The sequence below is a fragment of the Struthio camelus genome, chromosome W, assembly GCF_040807025.1.
Source record: "Struthio camelus isolate bStrCam1 chromosome W, bStrCam1.hap1, whole genome shotgun sequence".
Classification (NCBI taxonomy): Eukaryota; Metazoa; Chordata; class Aves; order Struthioniformes; family Struthionidae; genus Struthio; species Struthio camelus.
Genome location: NC_090981.1, coordinates 34,373,874 through 34,397,476, shown reverse-complemented (window position 1 = coordinate 34,397,476; position 23,603 = coordinate 34,373,874). Strand labels below are relative to the sequence as shown.

The window sequence follows — 23,603 nt, the reverse complement described above, 5'->3', positions numbered from 1 at the left end:
ACGCTCCAGGTGAAAAGGTTTTAGTTTGAACTGTATTAGAATAATAATTTTCATTTCAATTCCTGCACCATTTAATTATTTGAGATAAAACTTGAAAAGATTCTGTATTCTATTAATATGAGGTTGCCATCTCTGCATACATGCTTACATTGCTTCTAAAACTTCCAAATACAGATGGATAAAAGTTGCTCTTAAGCCTATACTTAGGGAACTAAACGGTTGATTTGATTTTCAGAAGCACAGTGCCAGTAATGCGCTGCTCTCCACCGCCTGCTAATAGACATAGCTGGTTTTTGCAAAAAATTGGTTTTTGCTATCAATTTAAAAAAAATAAAATAAAAAAAAATCTTGGCCTATGCTGGTATTTGCATTATATTATAGACACTTTGTACACTTGCAACAATCTTAACAGCACCTGCTTATGCACTCAAGGAATAGTAATTTAGTAATCAAAGCTAATAAACAGAACTTTCTTAATTAAGCTATGTAGATCTGTATCACCATACAATTTAAGCAAATCTGTGTTTATTTCAGTGTATACTATAAGAATGGTTTTGGTAATTTAGAGCAATTTAGTACAGCCTTAGAAATAATGAGATAATTCTTTTACCTTGCCCAAATTCAATGTGCAGCAAACAAATCTGAATTTGTTTACTGTAATTTTGAAAGCACTTTAGCTGAGCAGAGTTATCTAGATTAAATAAGGTTTTCACGTGGATGCATTTACTTCCTCAGCACAGCCGCAGGGTTTGTTTGTTTTTTAAATCAGGGGAATTGATTTACCACATTTAATTTTACTTCCTGTAACAGTCAGATTTTCAATAGCCTGCTGACTTTTTTCCCCCCACTGTTTTCAAACTCCTAAAATGCATCTATGGTCTATGATATAAATTTGACATAAGTTTATGAGCCATACTACTGTTTAAGTACATAAATAAAAATCTACATTGTTTCCTGTAAAGTAATCTTTTCTGTACAAATGCAGAAAAGCCTACACTGAATAGATTCTATTACAATACAATATTGGATTTCATATTGACTTTAAGAAGCATTATCACCTCCTTGACTAACCCTTAGCTGCCAGCAGACGCTGCCTCAGGCCAGTACACACCTAATTGCTCGGTAAAAAGGCCGTTTCCCTACCTCATTGAGCCGGATGATGTGATAAATTTGCCTCAGGTACTCGCTGCCACCTGGTTTGTGGCAGATATCCAGGACCATCATGTTTATTTTCTGCTCAGTGAATTCCAGTGCAATATCTCCTTCCTCTAATGTTGCACCTTCTACTGCAACTGAAGCACTAGAAGACAGAAAAGATACAAATATTAAGTCAAATTTCTAAAAATCAAAATACACAGTCAGCTAAAACCACATGTAATAATATTTGTAAATATTTGGATTGCACAAAATAAATCTTGCCACGTACGCATTTCTGAAGCCTTTATTTAAATATATAATAAAACAGTATGGTAAATAACTAAATGCATGTTCAAGTTCTTATGTAAATAAAATTTTCATATTACACCAATTTTAATTATCTTAAAACCTGAAAGATGAAAACAAAACATGCCTTACTCTAAAGACATACAACGAGCAAATATTTTTAATTTTCTTTTGCATTAGAGAAGTATCTTTACTACTTTGAATAGCACTAGCATTTGATCTTTTGTACATTTTTCTTTGCTTGTCGATGAACATATTAAAGACTAATTAACATGTCAGAAAGGTAGCCATTACCCTAAATATAGGTTATAAATTTTAAACTGAAGTCTTTTTTTTCCACTGGTATGGTGGTAACCATTTCAAAGGTATCCATTCGCCACTTGTTGCACTTTTTGCCTTCTAACTCTGTACTTTTCCTTCTTTTCTTTCCAAAAAGTATTTGTGTCTAACTGCTACGAGAAAATCTGAAGGTGATAGGCCCAAACGCCTTGAAAAAATATACACTCAAAACTCTGACCACTCTTATACTACTCTCCCTGCATAAAATTTAAGTTACAAACTCTGTACTTGCTTAGTATTGTAGACAGATAAAGCATTAAGAAAAAGCTACTAAGACTAATTCTCCTCAAATATTAGAGTTGCAGCATAGATACAAGTTGGCATCTAGACATGGATACAAAGGAACTTGAAAGACCACCAAATTATATTTTGCCTTCTATAATAGTTATTAGATTAATTTTAAATCTACAAAATTAGCATTCTGAATAAAAAACAAGATTTTCATTGTTTGGAGGTCTAAAAAAAAAAGTGCTTTGGTGCAGTCAGCTGTAAGTTGCAGTTTACTGTTGAAAACGTGCCATGATTACAAAATTAGTTCTGCGGAAAGTTGCTGTTGACCTGAAGGCTCACTTAAATGCTACACAGCTGCTGGACATTAAAGCTGATATTGCTTCCACATGCAGCTTCAGAACTTCCTACAGAGCAAATAGTTTCAAAATATAAACTATAATTTTGTTCTCTGCTGAATGGAAGTAAATAATACTATGCTATTATGGGATATTTTACAAAAAGCTTCAAAAGAAATTGATCTTTAGAATTAAAGCACATTTCAGGTTGATCTTTCAATACCGCATAGATACACAAACTGAATTTCTCAAACTTAGAGGTTGTCATTGAAAAAGTTGAGGACCTCTGACAAAGGAGTGTATCAGTGTCAGCACCCAAATTGTATCCTTTCCTGTCTGTCACTGTGCAGGTGAAGCAGATGATTGGATTCAGTCAGTGCTATGATTAATGAGTTCCTCTCTGGATTTGGGACTGCCTATCAATCATGTCATTAGGAAGAATGTGGCCTGAAAGAGGCAGACCTCAGCCAAGGAATAACTGCATTCATCTTAATCTGTATATTCACCCAGCCAGCCAAGTCAGGGTCACCATGATGAAAAACAATAATCTTCAACTCGACAAATTACTTTGCAAAGACAGACGTTTCTTTTCTTTTGGGCCGTGTGTTCTTCAGAGTCCAACGTGATTGTTTACAGCTCTGATGCTACTATAAAGCAGGGGTTATTTTAATGAATGGTAATTCTTCCAGGCAGTACACAAGATAGGCAATGTATACAGCCGCTACTTTCTAAACCTTTTGCTACTGATTTAGAGGGTTTAAAACATTTCCCTAAAGACAAAGTTGAATTTGTATGCCACAAATGGAACCTACATACTGGTTGGACTTTTTATATAGTTAGCAGTCTTGATAACAATAATTTAACACAAAAACACTCAGGAGTTGCTTTTAAAAGCCTGGTGAACTTCAAAGATGTTTTCCATAACTGCATGCATATATATATATGTATATTTATATTTATATAATTATACTATATATGCATATATATCTCACAAATTTTTGGAGTTTATGGGTTTTCTCACATACATACTGCATTTATGAATGTGCATATGTTTACCTGCAAAATTCTTTAATTTTGGAAAGTACTATACAGAAAGTAATTTTACACTGCTTTAGTGAAGATACTCAAATATAACTATTGCTATTTCAAACAAATCAGGTAAACATCACAACTCTCTTTTCGAAAGATCTGCTATTAGTTTTGCGATTATGTGAATCATTACCTAGTTTAATTGATACTTCCATTGCAGCTTTACTATATTAATTTTATAATTTGCCTTTATAACAATATTTTGTCTCTACGTTGTACATCTTAGCTATTAACTAACTCAATTTTTTTCCCAGAAATTGTCTCATGATATTTGGATATAAAATGGAAAAAGTAACATTTATGCTAGGCTTCTACTGCAGAAACCCCACTGAAGTCAGGGGACTTAGTTTCATAACTCCGCCATATAAATAGTAAGTCGGCAAATAAGTAATGCATTCTTAAGTTCCTTAGACTTGAAATTAGGAGCCCCAGTTCAAAAAAACAAACAAAAAAAAAAGTTCTCACTTTGGCTGGCACTGCATACACAGAGAAAACATTTTTACATTATGTTCTAGTTACGGATGAAAGAGTCATTTCCCACAGTATGATACCTGACGTGGAAAATGTATTAAAGCATTTTTGACATACGTTAAAAAACAGAACAGGGTAGTATATTAAAATTAAAATCCTTAACTTCAGTAGAGGTACAAAAAACCAGAGCTTTAGCTTTTAGGGGGAGGTTATCCCAATATTTGTCTTACGTTGCATTTCTTTATTTAAAAGATACCTATTCTCCTCTCAGTAACGTTACAAACAGTACTACGGCACTATTTTGTTAAGTATCAGTCTACACGTTATTATGTTTTTTTTATTCTGTGATTGTTTCAGTGACTGGCATATGGCTTCAATCTTTTAATCATTGGATTAGAGCTTGTAAATTAATATTAAATTGAAATGTAAAGATTACAAAGGTCAATGTCAATGAGCGTTTGTGTGACACTTATTGCTTATTGCTACTCATGTTAACTGGCTACTCGTAGAAACAGGATACTGTACCTTACAGCACTGCATGAAAGTCTGTTCGTTGATAGCAGTGATTCATATCTAGAATCACTATGTAATTTATTTATATAGACAGTTACTGTTGGGATATTAATGGCTGCAGCTTTCAAGAATATTCCTGAATCTTACCTTCCGTAGTCAACAATTAATTTAATATTAGAAAGAAACAGTATTTTTATAGAAACATATGTATAGTATACAAATCCACATTAAAAAAAAGACAAGACTATGAACACATTGACATACACATAGCTCCTTGAAAAAACATTACAGCTGGATGTCAGATATGCAAGAAGGTGAAATTTCCTCACAAAGACACAGCAGGGTACTTTTCTTGTCCTGTTCGGATATGTCCTACTTGCCCTCCAGGTTTGTTATGTTTTAAAATGAAGTATGCTTACTTTTTAATCACAAATGAACACGGAAAGCCTTTTACATTCCCTCTTAATTTAATCACCACAGCAAAATTCATTTATAAATATATTACGATGCTTCCTAGTCAGTACACCTGTTCACGTACTGAAAGATGTACCAAATAATAAATTGTCTGCATTTACGGATCATCATGAAAATCTGAAATCTGAAGTCTAGGAATAGACTGTTCCCATGAAACAACTGCAGTTTACTTTTTTAACCACAAAATTAACTTGCAAAAATAGACTATGAAAGCATCAACATTAAGAACTAATGTATTTCACTTAACATAAGATCACCATTCATCTAAAAAATTAAAAAATAAATTGAACAACAGTCATAAGCACAGCAGTAATCCAGTAAAATAAAGAACAAACAACAGCAGCTGAAAACTGGCAAATTCTTACCAGTCTGTGCTCAATTTTCTTGCTTTCAGCAACTGGCTTTCAATCCAGTTTGGTCTTTGTTGTTCAATGCTCTGTATAACCTTCTGGGTCACTTGGTTAGGACCACTTTTCTGTTTTCCCATAATACTTTCTAAGCACACCCGAACTAAACTGAGTTTTTCTTTGCTCCATCTGTCAAGTGTTGCACCTGTTAAAAGTTCTGCAGTATTTCCATCCTCAAATATCCGACATATAATTACAATCAAGTTCCAGACAAGCAGACCAGCTTTCTTCAATTCAACAAAGTTTCTTGACATTTTTCTCTCAGCCAGAAAAAAGAAGTACTTAATTGGGGGAGGCAAACATGCAATCACTGTAGGTAACTTGCTGATTACAATAGATACTGCCTGAGCTGCAAGCCTTGTGAAGCCTTAAAAAAAGAAAGAAAAGAAGATATGATTAACATTAACATTCTAGTTCTATTACAGCATGCTTCTGAATGTTGTATGATAATTTCAAACTTTCTTTTGTACCAAAAATGGGTAAAAAGCTTTAGTTCTCAACATCGAGCTAGACTTATATTGCACTTCCTCCATATGAATCCCCCAAAATCTCAACAATAACATGAATTGAAAACAGAGAACTTACTTAGAAAATTTAGAATTCAGATTGTGATTCTACTAACAATTAGTCCTGCTGTGCACAGTTATTATAGAATAAATGAAAAAGATAACAGCCAGGTATTCTGAGTAACTTGTAATAAAATGGTAAAATCATTGGCTTCAAAATTGTAGTTTGTTTGTTTGTTTTTTCCACTTCAAGAGTAGAGCAGTGTGCTAAATTTCTTAGGATACTAAGGATATTCATCATCTTTAGTTTTCTATCAGCATCTTTCTATTTTTAAACCTACAAATCTTCAGCTTATAGGCTTTCATATACGAAGGACAGACACTCTAATAGTTTTTTTTTTTTAACTATTTCCGATATTAAAAGTAACTATAAATGTAACTACAGAAAATACACTGTTGAAAAAAAAAAGATACATCTAAAATGAAAAAAAAAAAAAACCCAAAAGGTAAAGCAGACTTGATCAAAATCTACATTTTCAAAACTTCATGCCAGAATATACTACCGTAGTGTATATTCTATTGAAAATAACTCAGGTAATATTTTGGTGGCAATAAGTTTATGGTGAATTGTTTGCAAAATTGTTAGCATTTTAAAATGCTGGAGGCTTTAGGCAAAGTAGGTTAAAAAAGTAAATACCAGAAATCATCTTTACCTCCAATCCCCTTTAAAACATCTGCTATTATGCATATTATTTATCTTTCTTTAGTGACTGTTTCAACAACCAAGCACTAGCAAATTCATTACCAATTTTAGTGCTATACAAATATAAATCATTTTGTTGTGAAGTTGGGATGAACAAGTTTGTATCATTTCAGCCAACACTGCATATCTAAATTTAAACAGTCTTGAATAAAAAGATGATAGCTATAAGAAGAATGTTACAGCCATTAAGATAAGAGCAAAGACATTATTTACTCTGCCTTAAATCTCATCATACTACTGCCAGATAGTAAAAACATTTAAAGTACTAATGATTTTTTTAAAAAGCTTGGTTGTGTATGCAAGGGTGTAAAACTCAGGAAAGAGGTATTGAATTGTAATGCTGGAAATCCATTAAAACTTAAAAAAAAAAAACAAAACTAGCAGGATGCTTAGAAATCATTTTTTTTATTGTCAAATTATAACACTTACAAATCCTACCTGTTCAATTTTGATATGTACTCAGTAAATGCATAACTCTTATGACAAATTTATATAATAGTATAAATTTCACCTACATTTCCCAGATTCTTTTCTCTTCATTTCCCGAGGTGTATAATTCCATTCCTTTGGAACTGTTTTCAGTAAACTTTCAGGAACTATTTGCTTGTGCTGATATGTTCCATAGTTTTCTGTTGCCTCCCATGAATGCATCAGAGAAATTATCTGCTTCACTATACCCTTGACCAATTTAATCAAAGTCATCTTCAAGTATCTGATAACCTCTGGCTCTGAGTCACCACAACTGGAAACTTCAGAAGAAAAAAGTATTAAATAGTCATTAAGAGTACAGACATTGGTGTACATCTGTTTCAGAAAGAAGTGTTTTAGAACCTTCATGGAAAGAAAAGTAACAACATTACGACTCATAACAACTTACTTATGACTGTCAGTCTGTTAAAATTAAAGAAGTAGTAGAAAGCAAAATAACGTAGCACGTACAGCTTAATACAGTACTGGGAAAAAGTGATAATTTCATTTATTTCCTCCTTCCTCCTTATGTCTCCACACAGTATATTTCTCAAAATGTAACTTCATCGGATTGATGTTTTCCTTTTTATGTGGAGAACATTTACTATTTGTTAGACTTTAATGAGGCAAGCAGATATACCTATTTATCTTTACTTCCTTGTCTTTGACAGTACTAATAAAGTTGTATTTGTTAGCTAACCAAACTCTTTTATTAGAGAATGACAAAGGGAAAAGGATATTTTGGCAACAAAAATGCATAAAAATAAGTCATCAGCAGAGATATGGCTTGTTATCAGAGATCGCATGTTGAAAATGGAACATTTTAAATGCCGTTACTGACATTAGAACGAGTATCAATCTTCTCCACATTCTTAATATCACAGAGAATTGACTGTTTTCTCCAGAAAGAAGGGATATGCTGTAGCCCTGAAGCCATGCAGAATGTAGTTCCTCTACAGAATTCCGCTAGCAGTCGATGGTGTCAAGTGAGTACAGCTGCGGTACACCACAGCGGTCTTCCACCACAACAGCTAAACAGCAGCTTTTACTTTTGGAACATTTCCCTTTTAATGTTTTCACTTCTAGAAACCACAGTCACTCACCTGAATCTTGAAGTAAACCAATAAGCAAAAAGACACTGAAAGTGTCACTTTTGAAAGTGATGTTTAGAATGAATTAAAACAAACAAACAAACAAGAGTAGAATAGGGAAGCTATTAAGGGAGACCTTTAACAGCTTAGGGGAGGGGACAGGCAACTGTAAAATATAGTACATATGTAAGAAGAACTGTCTCTCAGAACAATTGATACATTTTTAATCAACTTCAAAAAACAAAAGCAATAGAGCAGCTGTTGTCAGGCAGGACACAGAGATATTTTTCAACAGGTTTTCCACTAAGGTCCTCTGCACCAACTTTTGCTTGTCCATATTAGTCTAAGTTTTATACTATTCTGTGTGGTCTTTCTTGAGCTTTCTAAAAAATATTTCCATATTTTTCTTCCTCTTTTGCCTTTAGACTTCTACTCTTTGTAATCACTTTTTTTTCTTCTGAGGAATACGTGAACATTTTTATCACCATTAATTTCTATTTTGTGATCTTCATATTCCTATAATCCCTCTTACTTTCTCCCACTTTCCTTCCTTTCTTTTCTTTTGAGCTTTCCCATACTTTGGCCATCATTTGGATGATCATTCATCCAAACGTCATCTCCGTCATCTCCCTTTTCAGGCTGAATCCCGCTTTTCTTTGGAGGGCAGCATCGGTCCCTATAATCATGAGGGGAGCTCCATCTCCATGGAAAATTAGGAGTCTGCCGGCCTGATGGCAGCAGAGTCTACAAGCCCCATCAGACTATTTCTCCCTCAATAGAAGTCCTTCCTTTTTTTCCCCCACTCTCCTTCAATCACTTAGTAGTTTAAAATACTGGCAAAGGTCTGGAGCTATTAACTGCATAGAGACAAAGAACCTGAATGCATGGATGAGCTACAAACATTATACGCTGCAAACCTGCTGGTAGACAGACACCTAGGGAAATCAGACTCCTGGTCTACCACACTGTTCTATAACCTCTACTTTATTCTTCAAAATTTACACCATGCCTATAGTGTTTTGATTGCTCTAAACACTTCAATTATAACATAATTTTGAATTAGCATACCATCATTTCATCTAACTTATTAAAGTAAAAATAATATGAGGTACCTGTCTGAAAAGTAATGAGGTTTAACATCAGATTTAAAATATGTATTAATAAATTAAATACCTGTCATGTTACATAAGCAATCCCATAGATTCTCCTTTTCCATGTAGGTCTCAAAAGCAACGCCAAGTGATTTGGGTGATAAAGTACAGTAAGACAACACTGTGAAGACTGCTTCAATCAGAGTAGGCTCTTTGTTATTTGTTTTCTGTTCTAAGACAGAACTTTTTTCATCACAATTCAACATTTCATTTCCTTGAAAACAGACAAAACCATGGTTATTACAATTTCCAAGTAATTCAAGTCATAGTAATAGACAGTATTAATCAAAACAAACTGAAAATTGTATCTGAATATTATTTCAAAGAACAATAATACTTACAGATACTGAAATCTGATCTTGCTCTGCATAACGACATTTGACTGTCTTCCTGAATTATATGTAGCCATTTAGAAGCTCCAACCAAAGAACAGTGATGTGTTTAAATCTGCTTTTGAACCCATGCAATTCAACGGCTTTGATTTTTGCTAAGGTCAAAGACCTCAACTTCCTGTATATTTCTGCAATACACTTTTGATGCTGATGATAACAAATGACCAGAGATAGAACAAGTAGACCACTTTTTCATTTAAATTTCTAGTTTAAAAAACTGTAAGTTTCTAGAAGACTGAATTAGATACAACTCTGCTTGAAAAGTCATTTTTTTCCACCACTCTGGCTGCCCTTGTCTTCAGCAACCTGTGTAGGAGAAAACGTAGAACCTAAATTTCTAGACTGCTTGTTTCTAGTGGTTCATTTGGCTTTCAAAATCTATCATTGTCCAATGGCGTCTCCTTTATTGTAATGTCACAGAGAATGTTTCAGTCACAATTTATTAATATCCTTACTAACTACCTTCCCGTTACTAGTAACTTCAGACAAATGGAAAGAATTATAAAAGTATAAAAGAATTCTGTGGAGGGTTATACATGTATTTTATTACAACTAGCATATGAACAATACAAATATTTTGCTTTTAAGTAAAGACCTCTGGGAAACAAGCAGTATACCTACTACTAAAACACATTCTTAGGCTAAATACAATAACAAACGTATGCTTTAATCAGCTTTTTCCTCTTTCACCCTGAAGTAAAATTTGCCCTTATGGTAAGGATAAGGACGCTTCAAAGCTCAAGTTGAAACGTAACATCCTTGAGTTTTCTGACTGATAATACTGGCATGCTAATGTCAGATAGTTTAAAGGTTTACCTAGTTGATCAGTATAGCTGGTTAAATATTTTGAATTAAGAGTCTACAGAAAGATATGTAGATTTCTCTTCCGTTAACATTTTTTCTTTAACACTTATTAGCTTACCTGTCATAACATTAAATATTCATCTTAGCTTGAATTCCAATACAGACTTGTTAATCATCACATAAGAACAGCATTTATACGACAGGCATGATACTTATTGCCCACTGATGCTTCCCACTATATATTTCTCTTTTTTTCCACTCACTACCATCTGTATATCAAAAGCTAATCTGTGAAGCTAAAACTCTGATAGGTAGCTCAAAGGATATGCTTCTTTTTCGTTTTAGTAGTATTTCTATAAACATGCATATGTATGTATCCTAGGTACCTGTTAAAGAAAATTTGCTGTTTGTTATTTCCATAGACCATAACATTCCATATGCAGAGAGGATGCCATACTAAATACATGTCATTGTTATTAATAATAAAAACAGCAATAATACATCTCTTTATGAGAAAATCAGGTATTTTGAAAATTTTGCAATTAACAGTTATGCTTTAACCGGTCATGATGAAACAATCTTCCTATGACAAAATAACGCATATAATCTCTTTGGATGGTGCTATATATTAAAAACATATCTTTAAAGAGGTAGCATTACAAGCGTAATTTATCCATATTTCTTTCCTACTGACAGAAATACCTGCCAGTAACTTGCTAACATTATCTCACTGATTCAGCTCTTACCTGCTACCAGGCTGATCATGAAATGAATCTCACCAAATTTAGAGAATTTTCTATTATTGACTCTAGACTCCTCCCTCCCTAGTGTATCCTTAAAACAGAGGGCAAGCTATAAACAGTTATGCTGTCTTTTTTGACCAAAAAATTCAAATTTCTACAGGCTGTTTCAGTTAGGAACAGAAACTGATGATGCAACATGTTATTTCTGATGCAGTTCTTTTATTTGCAAAGAACACAGAACTTTTGTTTTCTTGGTAATTTAAATAACAGTAACCAATGAGAACATAAAGAATGGAAAAAATATATATTTTTATTGCTTATAGGCCCAAACCTCTTTAAGCAGCTTCTTCGGGCTATGTTTTCAGTGCTTCTTCTGTCATTGGCTTTTTTTCTATTCTTTTTCTATTACTGTTCTGGTAGATCATTTTACTTGTCTCTCATAGAGACAAACCTCTCCAGTGCAATCATTCTCCAGTCAGCCTTGACAGCTAGAATCTATTGCAACTTTGAAAATGACTTCATTCTGGCAGAAAGTCTATTATTTTAGTTTTTGATTCCAAAGTGGAATTTAAGATCATATTACTTCTATCTTGAATGAAATGCAGATCTTAATCCCACTCATTTCAATTTAGTAAAATCCAAACTATAACCACCCTGTATTAGCTGCCACCAGTGAACCCACTGAATCCTAAACTTGTGACAAATAAAAAAACCCAACACAAGACAGAAGGAAATATGTAAAAAAAACTTTAGATCATTTGACCTTAATTATTAGCATATCAGCAAACTATTACTCTGTGTATACATTACTAATTCCAAACTATTTTACTCTCATTCAACCTCCTTTAGAATTTTTTTCTCCCTGAACTATTTCTTTTCAACCATCTGGGAAGAAGCTTCCATTAACGAATCCCTGGGTTAACTGCTTCTGTGAAATCTGTCTACCTGGGTCAAATAGAAAAATCATCACTATCATAATCCCTCCAGCTTTGGTTTTAATGGGTAATACACTGAAATCCTGTCATTCTGATAGCCAAAATGTGATGGGGCAATACTGAATTTAGTCCTATGGCCACAGTATGTTCTTTGTATTACTCCATTTATTGGGATCAATACCGAACAGGTCACCCTCTTAAAGTGCATTCAGTTCACAGCTCTCCTGTATGAAGAGGTTCCTAACAGAACTAACTAGGCCTCATAATTTATCAGAGACTATCTTCACATTTCATCAAGACAAAGTATGTGATTTTTTATCAGGGCTCAATTAAAGTCCAAACAGAAATTCCCATTTAATACTTGAAAAAAATCCATAAAAACTGTTTACTCTTTTCTTTAGCTCATCACTGGCAAGTCATTAAAAGGAACAGGATATCTGACTAAGGTCCCTTTGCCATTGTTCTTCCAGCTAGAACTATGACATTCCAGTACATCCTTCTACCATTTTACCTCATTGGTTATGCAAGTACAGTATAAACAAAAGTTTTGATCAGACTAGTATTTTGAGGAGAACCCATTTGCCTGCAAAATCATTTCTCACGATTTTCAGCTATCATGATACAGTTTGATATCATGAAGAAGCTATGAAAACTTTCAGGTGTTCTAGAGTCTGCTCTCGCAAGCCTATATTTAGCCTCATCCTGGATGATCCAGAAACATCTGGAAGAGAGAACCATCTCTTCTTAAGCATGTAAACTCCTCTAAGAAATTAATTTTTTTCTCTTCAAATGAAGACAGTGCTGCAGATTAACAGCCCAAATTTTGTCTCAACAAAAAACGTGCATGATCACATTTCCCCAAAATTGTCTGCCTAAACCATGGGACTAGCACTTTTTCCAGCTGCTCGGCAGGTTGTGTCTCAGGATTCCTGAATCCAAGGAGTTATTACAAGGAAGCACAAAAATAATTTTTAAAGTTTTTAAATTGTTCTACGCATTTAACCAATGCTGGAAGTTCTTTATGGAGACAATAGTTTATCTAGAGAATATACATTTTCTTCTGTAATAACTCACCACTGTCACTGAAAGTTCTGCCTGAGTCATAAGCAAGGTCAACTTGTAAAGTTATCACCTCGTACTCTTACACTAGGCAAGTTATAAAAAAATCAGTGCCATTCACCTTAAGATGCTATGGCAGGTAAAGAGCTGCTCACAAGAGGTAGAGAATTGAAGTGAACAAAAAGATTTCTCTCTTTCCACACAATATATTACAAAGTTGTTTCTCTTGGCAGAAACTGGTTTACAGAAGCACAGTCTTAAAAAACTCTTCACAGCTATTAGTGTCTAGGGAGTTGGTTGGTACCGCACTGCATGATTTTTCTTTCTTAAGGCAAATTCCCTCCCCCAAGTGATTATGCGTGCCCTTTTTGAAACACCTCGCATTTCTTTGGGTTCAGTTTCATACTGGCAGCCTTAAACTTATCACAGAACACTTGCAAATGTCACTATCATCTTGTTTCAAAGTTTTAGCAAGGACTAGGATATAATCGACATGTAACTATACAGGCTATTTGATAGCCTCTTCCATTAGTCTCTCAAATATGCATTGTGCAAGCCAAAAATATTAGGTTAAATTGTCAAAGACCTTGTCCAGCTGTGAAAGCAATTTATTTCCAGTCTACTTCCACATGACAGTATTCACTTTTAAAGGTGAACGTAGAAAATGAAGTTAAATATCTGCAGCAACTCGAGTCTCATGTATTCATTGTAACAAATAAGAATTCTTTAAAAGGGCTTCATTTTCTATTATCCACAATGAATCTGGTGCTGTCATCTCTTCTTCTTAAACAAAAGTATGCCTGAGGACTAAGGACTGATTGAAGGCCTTGGATGCACCTTGTTGATGATTTCTCAGTGACCTGCTTCTTATCTACTATTGGTAAATGGTGAGGTGGTTGATAGGTTCCCCTTGGTATTGATCCTGTGTTGCCCCAGTGTAGTTCAGTACAGCTATGACTTTTTGCTTTACTATGTGAAGAATAGTTCCTGGCTCCTGGAAAAAGACTCTCAAATGAGAAGCCATAGATTGTTCTGCTGGCACGTCGCACATTTAGAGCAAGTCTGGCAGAAATGCTCTTTCACTTTTCCCTTTTCTAAATCAGCATCTGCTGGATTCAATAATTCATATTATGCAAGAACAATTTTCTCTACTCCTCTATTATTTGTTGCTTGTCAGAATAATCCATTTCTGTTTCATATCCATGGGTGATAAAGTGATTCTGATAAAAATGTCCCCCAAGAAAACTGTAAAACTGTTTATTTTGTCAGAAAGTTTACACACACAGTATTAGCTACCTTCATTAATTTTCCCCACAGAGGCAAAACAAAGGTTGTAGATCCTTCACTTACGAAGGAATATGTCTTATAAGAAAATTAATAAATGTTGGACCTATAGAACACAAGTCTGGGCATTTATTGCACTGTAATTAACTATACCTATATTATGTAATTCAATATACCTAGGTTATCTAGACTTCTAGTTTAAGTTACAGAGGTCTGATATGCAAACCCAGTTTTCCAACTTTTCTTTAAAGGTGCGTTTTCCCCAGTTGCTTTACTCACTTGATATAAATAAGTGGTTCAGTTTTGGCTCATCTGTTTTATGACTTATATTAATATGTTTGCTCTAATAATTTTATATTTAAGGAGAGTTTTACTTTTTCTGTACATTTCATACACCATATTGCACATAAATTGACAAAAGTCCAAATCTTGCCACCTCCCTGTGCAGACTTAGATAAAAACTTTGAGGTGAGAGGTATGTCCAAATATTGTCACTTAAGCTTTGGGTCTTTTCTGCTCCTCAACTGGAAAGACAGACTTCTTAAGTATTTGTGATGTTTTGTCCTTGTTAACTTCAATTTTATAATGTTATTTTTGTGTGTTCAATCTCTTCAAACTACCAGCATTTACTTGAACTACTTCTCTTACTTTCTCTACTGTTAACAACTTACAACGTTCATAAAATAAACCTGTATCTCAAAAAATATAATGAATCGATTTACAATAACCTTTTGTTTAATAAATATATGCTATAGAACTAGCCTTACTACACTCATGGCAAGTTCATGATTAGTCTTCATCTTCACCATTACTATCTATTCCTTGGGTGCATTTCTATTAAAAATATTTCAAGTTCCACAGTATCCCTTAAAGGGTTTTTCTTTGGTCTTAATTTCAAATTCAGCTTAATTGGTACTAGATTAACCTTTAGATAATTTTTTTAGTTTTCCTTCACAATTATGAGCATAAAGAAACTGAAATTTTAATGATAGCTTATATTTACAGACATGGAGTTTTCATAGCTTCATCAAATATGATCAACTTCTCATAGCACTTAGTTCTAATAAAGCAAGTGCAGTCCTAAAAATGCTCTTTCTCCTGACACAGCTTTGTCAATCCCAACAGTACTCCCTACTATGATGGGAAAAATTCCTTGTTTCCAACATTCAACATGAGACCATGTGTCCTGCCGAACAAAGCAACCCAAAATTGTCATTTCTGTTACTAAGGTATGGCTTATTAGCGCAACCTTTCTTGTACTACTATATAAGAAAGCTCACATTATCAAAAATATTTTGGCTTGTCTAGCACAAGTAAAGCTGCGTATAAGCGACAGTGTTTGATAAATGTGTCGTATTGATCTATATACTTTTTTATATCATTTAAAGTTTTATTTTCTACAAAATGAATGATGTAAAGAATACAATTATTTTACCATTAGCTAATCAATCCTATCAAAATGAATCTGGAAGACAGTTCATTGGAAGTTTTAACTTTTTATATAAAGTGAAAGTTTATTCATATCAATATTGTAGCTACATTAACACCATCTCTGTAAACAGCGTAATTTCTAACTCAAAGTAGCATATATTTCCCTAAAGCTCAAGAGGTTGGTCAGTCAACAGATTAATACATTCTGTCACTTTATCCTTGTGATTATTTAAGCAGCTAGTAACATTCAATACTGGATAACACTAGGGTAAGAATATGATCCTGATCAAACATTTGTCAGTCTTTGTAAAAGATGACATGTATTAGAATAGGTAAGTGAATGAATGCAGTGCAGCTCTCAATAAGATGCATGCCAGAAATTGAAGCAATGTTGTACCCCTGACAAACATTAGACCACTTTACAGTGACAGAAATGAATTATTTAATATTATGTGGACCTAATAGTTTGTTTGATAAGTAGTGAGGATTCCTTTGCTGAAGAAAGATAGAAACTGAGACTCTCATTCAATATTGCTACAAAATTATGTCAAATAGGTGATTATACCATTCCAAGAATAAGCAGTATCAATACTCACTTGAACTCCTCAGTAAAATTCTCACTAGGAGACAATCATGATGTAGCAAAGCTTCCAAAAGCAAGTTCAAATTACAGTGTGGTTGGGATAACAGCAGTTTCAGCTGACCCTGGGCTGCCATTTCTCTGGCTGATGAAGTCCTTTCAAAATGTAAGATAAAGACAGAATAATGTACTTAATTTATCTATGAAATTAATATCCTTAAAGTGCAGATGTAATGCTAACTCCCTTAAATGTCAATTCCTCCCAGATTACTCTGAGAATGCTTTCATGCTTGCTTACTTTAAGGCAGCTCAGGGAAGGAATCACATTTAATCTTAACTAGCTAAAAGCAAATTAACATTTGGTAGTCTGCCAAAGTTATAATTGATACAAAGTAACCTCACTTACATCTTTCATAGAGCCATGTACAGTCTTGTTCTATGAGGTAAAAAAGGGGTTTTCTGTGCCTGAATAAATTTGAGGATACTATTTTTTAGTTCACTGTTACATTAATTGTTTAGTAAGAGCTCTGATATGTCCTAAATGAAGTATATGAAGCTGATAAATAACAAAATAGGGAGAATTCTCAAAGGGGCTACAAGAATCCACATGAGGTTGAAGAATTTTTACATGTCCTGAAAAATCTGCCTGAAATACTAGATTTGTTGGGACACTGCTTTGCCTGCAGTGAGACATGAGAAAGCATAGTACAAACCCATTAGTTTCTGAAGAAATAGTTCTGTTTGCTGTTTCCATGTTTCGCAAAAGTTCAGGTTTCCAAACATAAATATTCCAGGGCTTCCTCTGAGCTCAGCCAATTATTCAAGACCAGCAGTGGGATTCAAAGTGGAATAATTAAAATGATATAGGTTTTTATTTCAATTTTACCATCTTTTCTGAGCTCAGTAAGAAGCCGCTTTGGGACTGGAGTTCTTATCCCTGCCCCTCCTTCCTGCTCTTCTGCCCCTGAGGGAACAGAACATCTGGAAAGCTCCACATCCCACCCAGCTGCTCCTCTCATTGCGTTTTTGCCATCTCATATGCCCTCTACCCATTTCTTGGACAACTCCTGGGACCAAAAAGGGTGCAGAATCCCACAGGTTCCCTTTCTGCAGGGAACTACACATGGTAAGTCTGTTGCTGATGGCAAAGTGGAGACTGTCAGTTCCTCTGTCCCCCACAGTATCCCGCTCCTACCACATGCTCTTCTGCAAGATGTTTATCACTTTCATGCTTGTTAAGCAGAAGATCTGCAAGCTGTGTTGATGTTAATGTATGTTTCTTCCAGCCCACTAACACAGAGGGGAGTCAGTCTCATATCAAAGCAGTGAGAGAAAAAAAAAAAAGGAGTCATTAAAGAATGGTCTAAGAAAGTGTAGTCTTTTCCCCTGGGGCTGGAAACCTTTTCTTCATATTCAATTTTAACCGGCTAATCAAATGGACTTCTAAAATCAGGTTTTTAGACTCTGTCTGCAAGGATTCTGCAAAGAAAAGTGGAGAAATTTCCCCCTGTGATGGGGGATGATTTTTCCACTATAATTTTCCCAAAGGCCACATGAGGACAGGTCATCTTTCTCTCCCATTATTAATACCTCCATGTCACACCTTTGAGAGGGAGCAGGGAAGGATGAAAGAAATGCCCTTGGTAAAATGGGTTGGCATTGCTCTTCCTTCTGTTACCACTCAGAATGTGGTAAGAATTCTGGCATTGCTTTGGGAATAAGATAAAGAACCAGAATATCCTTCGCAATTTGACTTTCATTCCGCAGGTATTACTTCTACAGAAAAAATACCGACTATTCCTCAGAATAGAGAGGAAATCTTCAGCTTTTTCTAAAGGTTCTTGTATTTGAATTTTCCAGCTGAGATGAAAAAATGGCACCATAGACAAATAACTCCTTAATCAATAAAAGAATCAATGACAAATGTTTTAGCTTGTCTTGAAAAGTAGACTTCTTTATACAAAAGTTTACCAATAGTAATTTCGAAAGGCAAATCTCTGACTAAAACTTAGTTATTTGTGTTTGGATATTTGAATACAATTTTTTCCAACTGCCAACTACTAATTTTATTATAGAAGGTTATAGCAGTGAAGCTGTAAATTAATGATGTGTTCTAAAGCTTGCTAAAATGATCCATAAAAACATACTTTCCCTCAAAATTAAATGTTTTCCTGATGTGAAATTTTGCAAATGAATTTTTTTTTATGGATGTTGTATTTATTATTTTATTTTTCTTGAGACTTCTTTAATAAGGAGTTTTCAAAATTGCCTTGTAGGTAGATTTTTTTCCTTGAAAGCCTAATTCTTCATTACCAACTGACATACACTTTTATATTTATATAAGATTTTGAGGGTTCTTAAATTAAATTTCTCTCGATGTTTAGCCATTATATTTATTCATTTGGCTACAAGTTTATGCAACAATAGTTGCCAATATTGAAAGTTTATGCACTGCATATGTAAACTTTATGCACATAAATTTTACATGCTTCAGTGTAAAAACTACATATGCACTGACGCATAAACTATACAGGCATAAACTTTATCTGCCAGTGCACACATAACACCTTCAGTATCAGTTAAAGCCTCCTTCATCAGGAGATGCATTTTCCTGTCAGACTAGAGAAGGATTTATATGCCTCTGCACATAAACGTTATGTGCCATTTATATGCAGCCACTGGAACAGAACTAAAATGGGTTCATGCAGTTGTTTTAACAGAAGGAAACTTCTCTGTTATGTTCCACATTTCTAGGACCGTTTGACTCTGCCAAGTGTGCCACAACCTGCCTCTGCTTGTACGTATGCAAAAAAACGAACAAATAAACAAACAAAACCAAAACTGCACAAAAGCTTTGCTGTTCCATTAAGGTTACTACCTAGATAGTATACCTAATACAAACCTACAACTCCTGGAAATGAAAATGTCACCTGACATACTCCTCTTGTTTAGTCCTTCACATATATATTTCCATTACCAAAAAAACCGGTATGCCATACATCCTGCAGGGCAACCTTGAGGCAACTTAAGAATATCAAACTTCTACAACTTCATTTCCCTGCAGCACCTTTACATTACGCTATTATGCCAAAATGTCACAGTTAAGATCATAATAGGTGTGTTAATAGAGGAGGAGTTTACACACCTTGGTATTTGGGATTGTAATAGTGAGGTGAGTGGAAAACTCACGCATATCTTAGTGTGATAATCCCTGATAATGTAGCAATGTCTCAACATGTATGAGCATGTATTAGATTCTAATAATATTTATGAAAAAACGTACATAGGTATACATTTAAGTCTTGATAGAATTTGCAGCCAAAATAACTTTTCCGTATTTAAAATCTATATTACAATCAAACTTCCAATATTAACGCTTTACATTCTTAATGGCTTTTTTTTTATAGTCTATATGTTCAAGACTGGTTATAAATCTATAAACTCTAACAGATGTTAAGACTGAATTAGTAGTTAGCAATTGAAGTTTAAATTCAAACCGGTAATAGTATCAAGATCAATAGATTTAGTGATCTGGCGGAGATCAGACTCAACATTTGTCTATGTAACATTTGTAAACTCATTTCACTAATTCAGTTAAATTATATGAGCCCATTTCACTGTGTTTATCTTCTTCCTTGAATTCCGCATGTTCTCATGTCTAATAAGGTCATTCATGGCCTTCAAAATATAAGAAAAGGGATAAGTTTGGTCAATTAGATTAATGAAGGATAATATTTGAAATGACTTTAGAAATAAGTGCCATTTTTAGAATATTTGAGTTGAAATGAAACTCGTCTGTCAGTGACCAGATGGGAACTTATCATGTTGTAATATACACCAGTTCTTGGCTCTTTAAGCCTCCTGCAAATTGAAATGTACAATGGTGTGACTCACTCAGAGGAAAAATAAAATATAGCAGACATTCCCTACAGCCATGAAGCTAGCACCAATAAATGCACTGAGAAGTTTTGCAACGTGCATATGGAGAGGCATATGTTCTCTCATCCTTGTAGCTCAGTACTAGTGAAAATAAGACTAGCCTCATAAAAAGTGACAAAAGGTGAAGTACATATAAATATCACGCATATAAACGTTCAGCTTTGTATAGCAGGAGAAAAAAGCAGAGCTCTAATTTTCAAAAGGTATGATTATAAACCTCAAATAAAGCAAAGAATGAATCAAAGCAACCACTAAACAAATCTAAACATAAATTATAACCAGTAATTGCTTAGCTTAATAAGCAAATCTTTATTTTACCTAGTATCCAAGATTAAAAAAAAAATAAATAAAATGATAAATTCAACATTTTATAACGCAAATAAAAGTTAATTCTCATTCATTTTGAACAATAGTGACAAAGATGTTTAAGCCAAATAGATAAAACAGACTGTAGCTTTATCCAGGCACTAGAAGTAAAGTCGCAAAACAGGTTACATATTAAATTTGTAACTAAAATCATTTCAGAGACTAGCAAAAGTGTATCTTGAAATATCAAGGAAAACCTACAAGGTTAAAAAGAGCAAAAACAAAATAGTTACAGTGAGTTAGTGTCTTCACAATCAATTTACAAATTAGGCACCCCCAGCTAGGACCTTTACAAAGGTATGTGCTTTCAATTTTGTTATGAACAGTGACTACAAATACGTTTTTATTAAGTATAAAAGTAAAAACATAAAATGATCTAGGAAGAATTAGGATCCTCTGATGGAATAGTTTTCTGCAATACTTAAAAATAACCTTTCTTCCTAATATTCTAAATGCAATACTTGAAAAAAGAAAAGCTTCCTTAACATAAAGATACAGTGTAAAACACTGATAAATTGTGACACCTCAGAATATGTCCCTCAAGTTACATCACTTCTTTAATACACATAGTCTTTCACTGATTTTTCTGACCAGCTAAAAGTTATGTTGTTAAAAGAGGATATTAAATATTTTACTAACATAGTTCACTCATCATCATCAGGCCAGTACACATGGCTTTATATAAATATATATGGAATGCATTGCACAGGCACACTAGCTGTATTACATCTGGGATGTGCTTTCTCATTTATTTCACTTTTTCCCATATAAATTTGATAATGAAGTCACCTCTTTGGTGGTCAGGAAGAGATGTATTTTCTCATCTTCCTTCCATCCAGTGAAAATAACTCAGTCCTAAATAGTATCGGAATAGCTTCTGCTATTTATTTGAGACAAAACTAACTGTCTAAACAGCATCCATAAAATCTTAATTCTACCTCAGAAAAGAATATTCAGTCAGTGACTGAAATGGTACCAGCATTTCCTTCACATACTTCTACACAGAGAGTACGTGTCAGGAAAGTCATCTTCCAAAACTCGTAATTCACAGCCTAATTTAAATTTTGAGTACTGACCTTGAACTGGGGAAATCAAAAAGTCCAAAAATTCTTGTCTTCTCTATTGTGAGTCCTCAGTGAAGCATAAATTTCCTAAGAAATAGCGTAGAACCCTTTCTAAGTGACTGTGCAGTCATTCCCCCTGTGATCTTCCCCTTTCTCCTGCCCTTTCTCTCTGCTCATGCCTAGCTTTATAAACTATCGATAAATTTAATTCAAATTTGATTGAGAGGTAGAGAACCCACAAACACGGGATCTTCTAAGCATGAGAAAAAAAAAATTTAAATTACTATTTCTAGCAGGGAAAAGGATGCTGTCTCGATTCAACAGTTATTCACTCTGTTTGGCGTTCCAGTTAACAGATCAGTGCAGACAAGACTGACTCGGTCACAGCATCTATTGCCTCTTGCTCAGGGGGTATCACAGGCGCTAGAGAAGGAGATAGTCGCATTGCTGACAAGAAACTGAGGTGAGGGCTGTGGAAAGGCAATAGAATGTTTTGTGTAGTAAGTGGTAAAATCATAAGGAATATATTATTGTGATGGGGATGACGATGGTAAGAGGTCACATCGGTCTTCAATTAGGTCACTCTCATACGATAAGGTATTGCTCTTAAACATACAAATACTTTTTCAGCAAACACAAAAACAGAACTCAAACTGTGCTTTTCATGAAAATGGAAAGTGAAAATCTCTCAGGAAATAACTTTTGGAGAGAAGGAGGAGGTGAAGGGGTTAGGAAAGGATCGACACTGGTGTGGGAGTGCTTCAGGTTCAAAATTAGAAAGGGAATGACAGCACAGCTGGTAGCATATGTCTCATATATAACTTGTCATTATATGCAGTGACACAGAAAGAGAAATTAAGCTTTTGCCTCTAATCATGCAGTAATCTGAAAAAATCAACTATGATCAAGATGCATATTTTCAAGGAGTTATTTATATATCAAACCTTTTTTTTTGAACGAGCAATCATAAACAGAAAGACTTACATTCTTTTTCTCCCCTTTAATTATAATTCTTTGAAAACTGCACCTGTGCTGAACTACGTTATTGTCAAGAGCTATGTATTCTTTAATTAAAACAAAAAAACCTTAAAGATAATTCAAATACCAAACATAATGAATATGCTGGCAAAAACACACAGTGCACTGCTTTCAACACGACCTTTCTTATAAATGCTTAAAGTCTAAAGATTAGGGAAATCTGCAATGAATTTCAAAAAATCCTTCTATATTGTTTTATCAGAATATTAATGAAACATTAATTCAGATACAGTATTTTCAAAATGTCATAACAGTATTTGATTGATATTGATTAGCTGGTCCTTCTCTTACAACAATCAACTTTAAATACTCACTTAAGTAAGGAAGAACAGGATGATGGTATGCAAGATAACCAGTGTAATGGATGACCAAAAATTTCTTTTGAAAAATCTTGAGAACCAGAACTGTTCAGAAATGCCCTGAAAAAAACAAATAATTCTGAAATAAATAGAAGACTGAAAATCCCTAAAGATCACCAGTATTAAATGTATGTGCATATACACATAATTGCAGTTATTGAGCAAATGTATTAAAAATGTAATTTCACATCTTACTTTCACTTTTTTGTAGCTTAGTTTCTAGCACTGTCAATGTACAGTTTAAGCACAGTTTTCTTCATCTATTTGTTCTTACACAGCATCTTCTCAAACTATGACCGACAATGCATTGAACAAGCAAGTAACTCTT

At 34.1% G+C, this 23,603-nt stretch overlaps 1 protein-coding gene across 19 annotated transcripts in view; it reads right to left on the bottom strand.

Moving 5' to 3' along the window:
* LOC138064345 (uncharacterized protein KIAA0825-like) overlaps nucleotides 1-23,603 on the bottom strand; it is a 262,588-nt gene that overhangs the window by 136,234 nt on the left and 102,751 nt on the right. For all 19 annotated transcript variants that reach the window (XM_068926410.1, XM_068926406.1, XM_068926400.1 and 16 more), the window contains 6 exons: nucleotides 23,231-23,335; nucleotides 16,526-16,665; nucleotides 9,304-9,495; nucleotides 7,087-7,320; nucleotides 5,261-5,669; nucleotides 1,144-1,300 (listed from right to left, as the gene is read on the bottom strand). In XM_068926410.1, coding sequence (XP_068782511.1) covers nucleotides 1,144-1,300; nucleotides 5,261-5,669; nucleotides 7,087-7,320; nucleotides 9,304-9,495; nucleotides 16,526-16,665; nucleotides 23,231-23,335 — 1,237 coding nt within the window. The remainder of the gene's footprint in view (nucleotides 1-1,143; nucleotides 1,301-5,260; nucleotides 5,670-7,086; nucleotides 7,321-9,303; nucleotides 9,496-16,525; nucleotides 16,666-23,230; nucleotides 23,336-23,603) is intronic.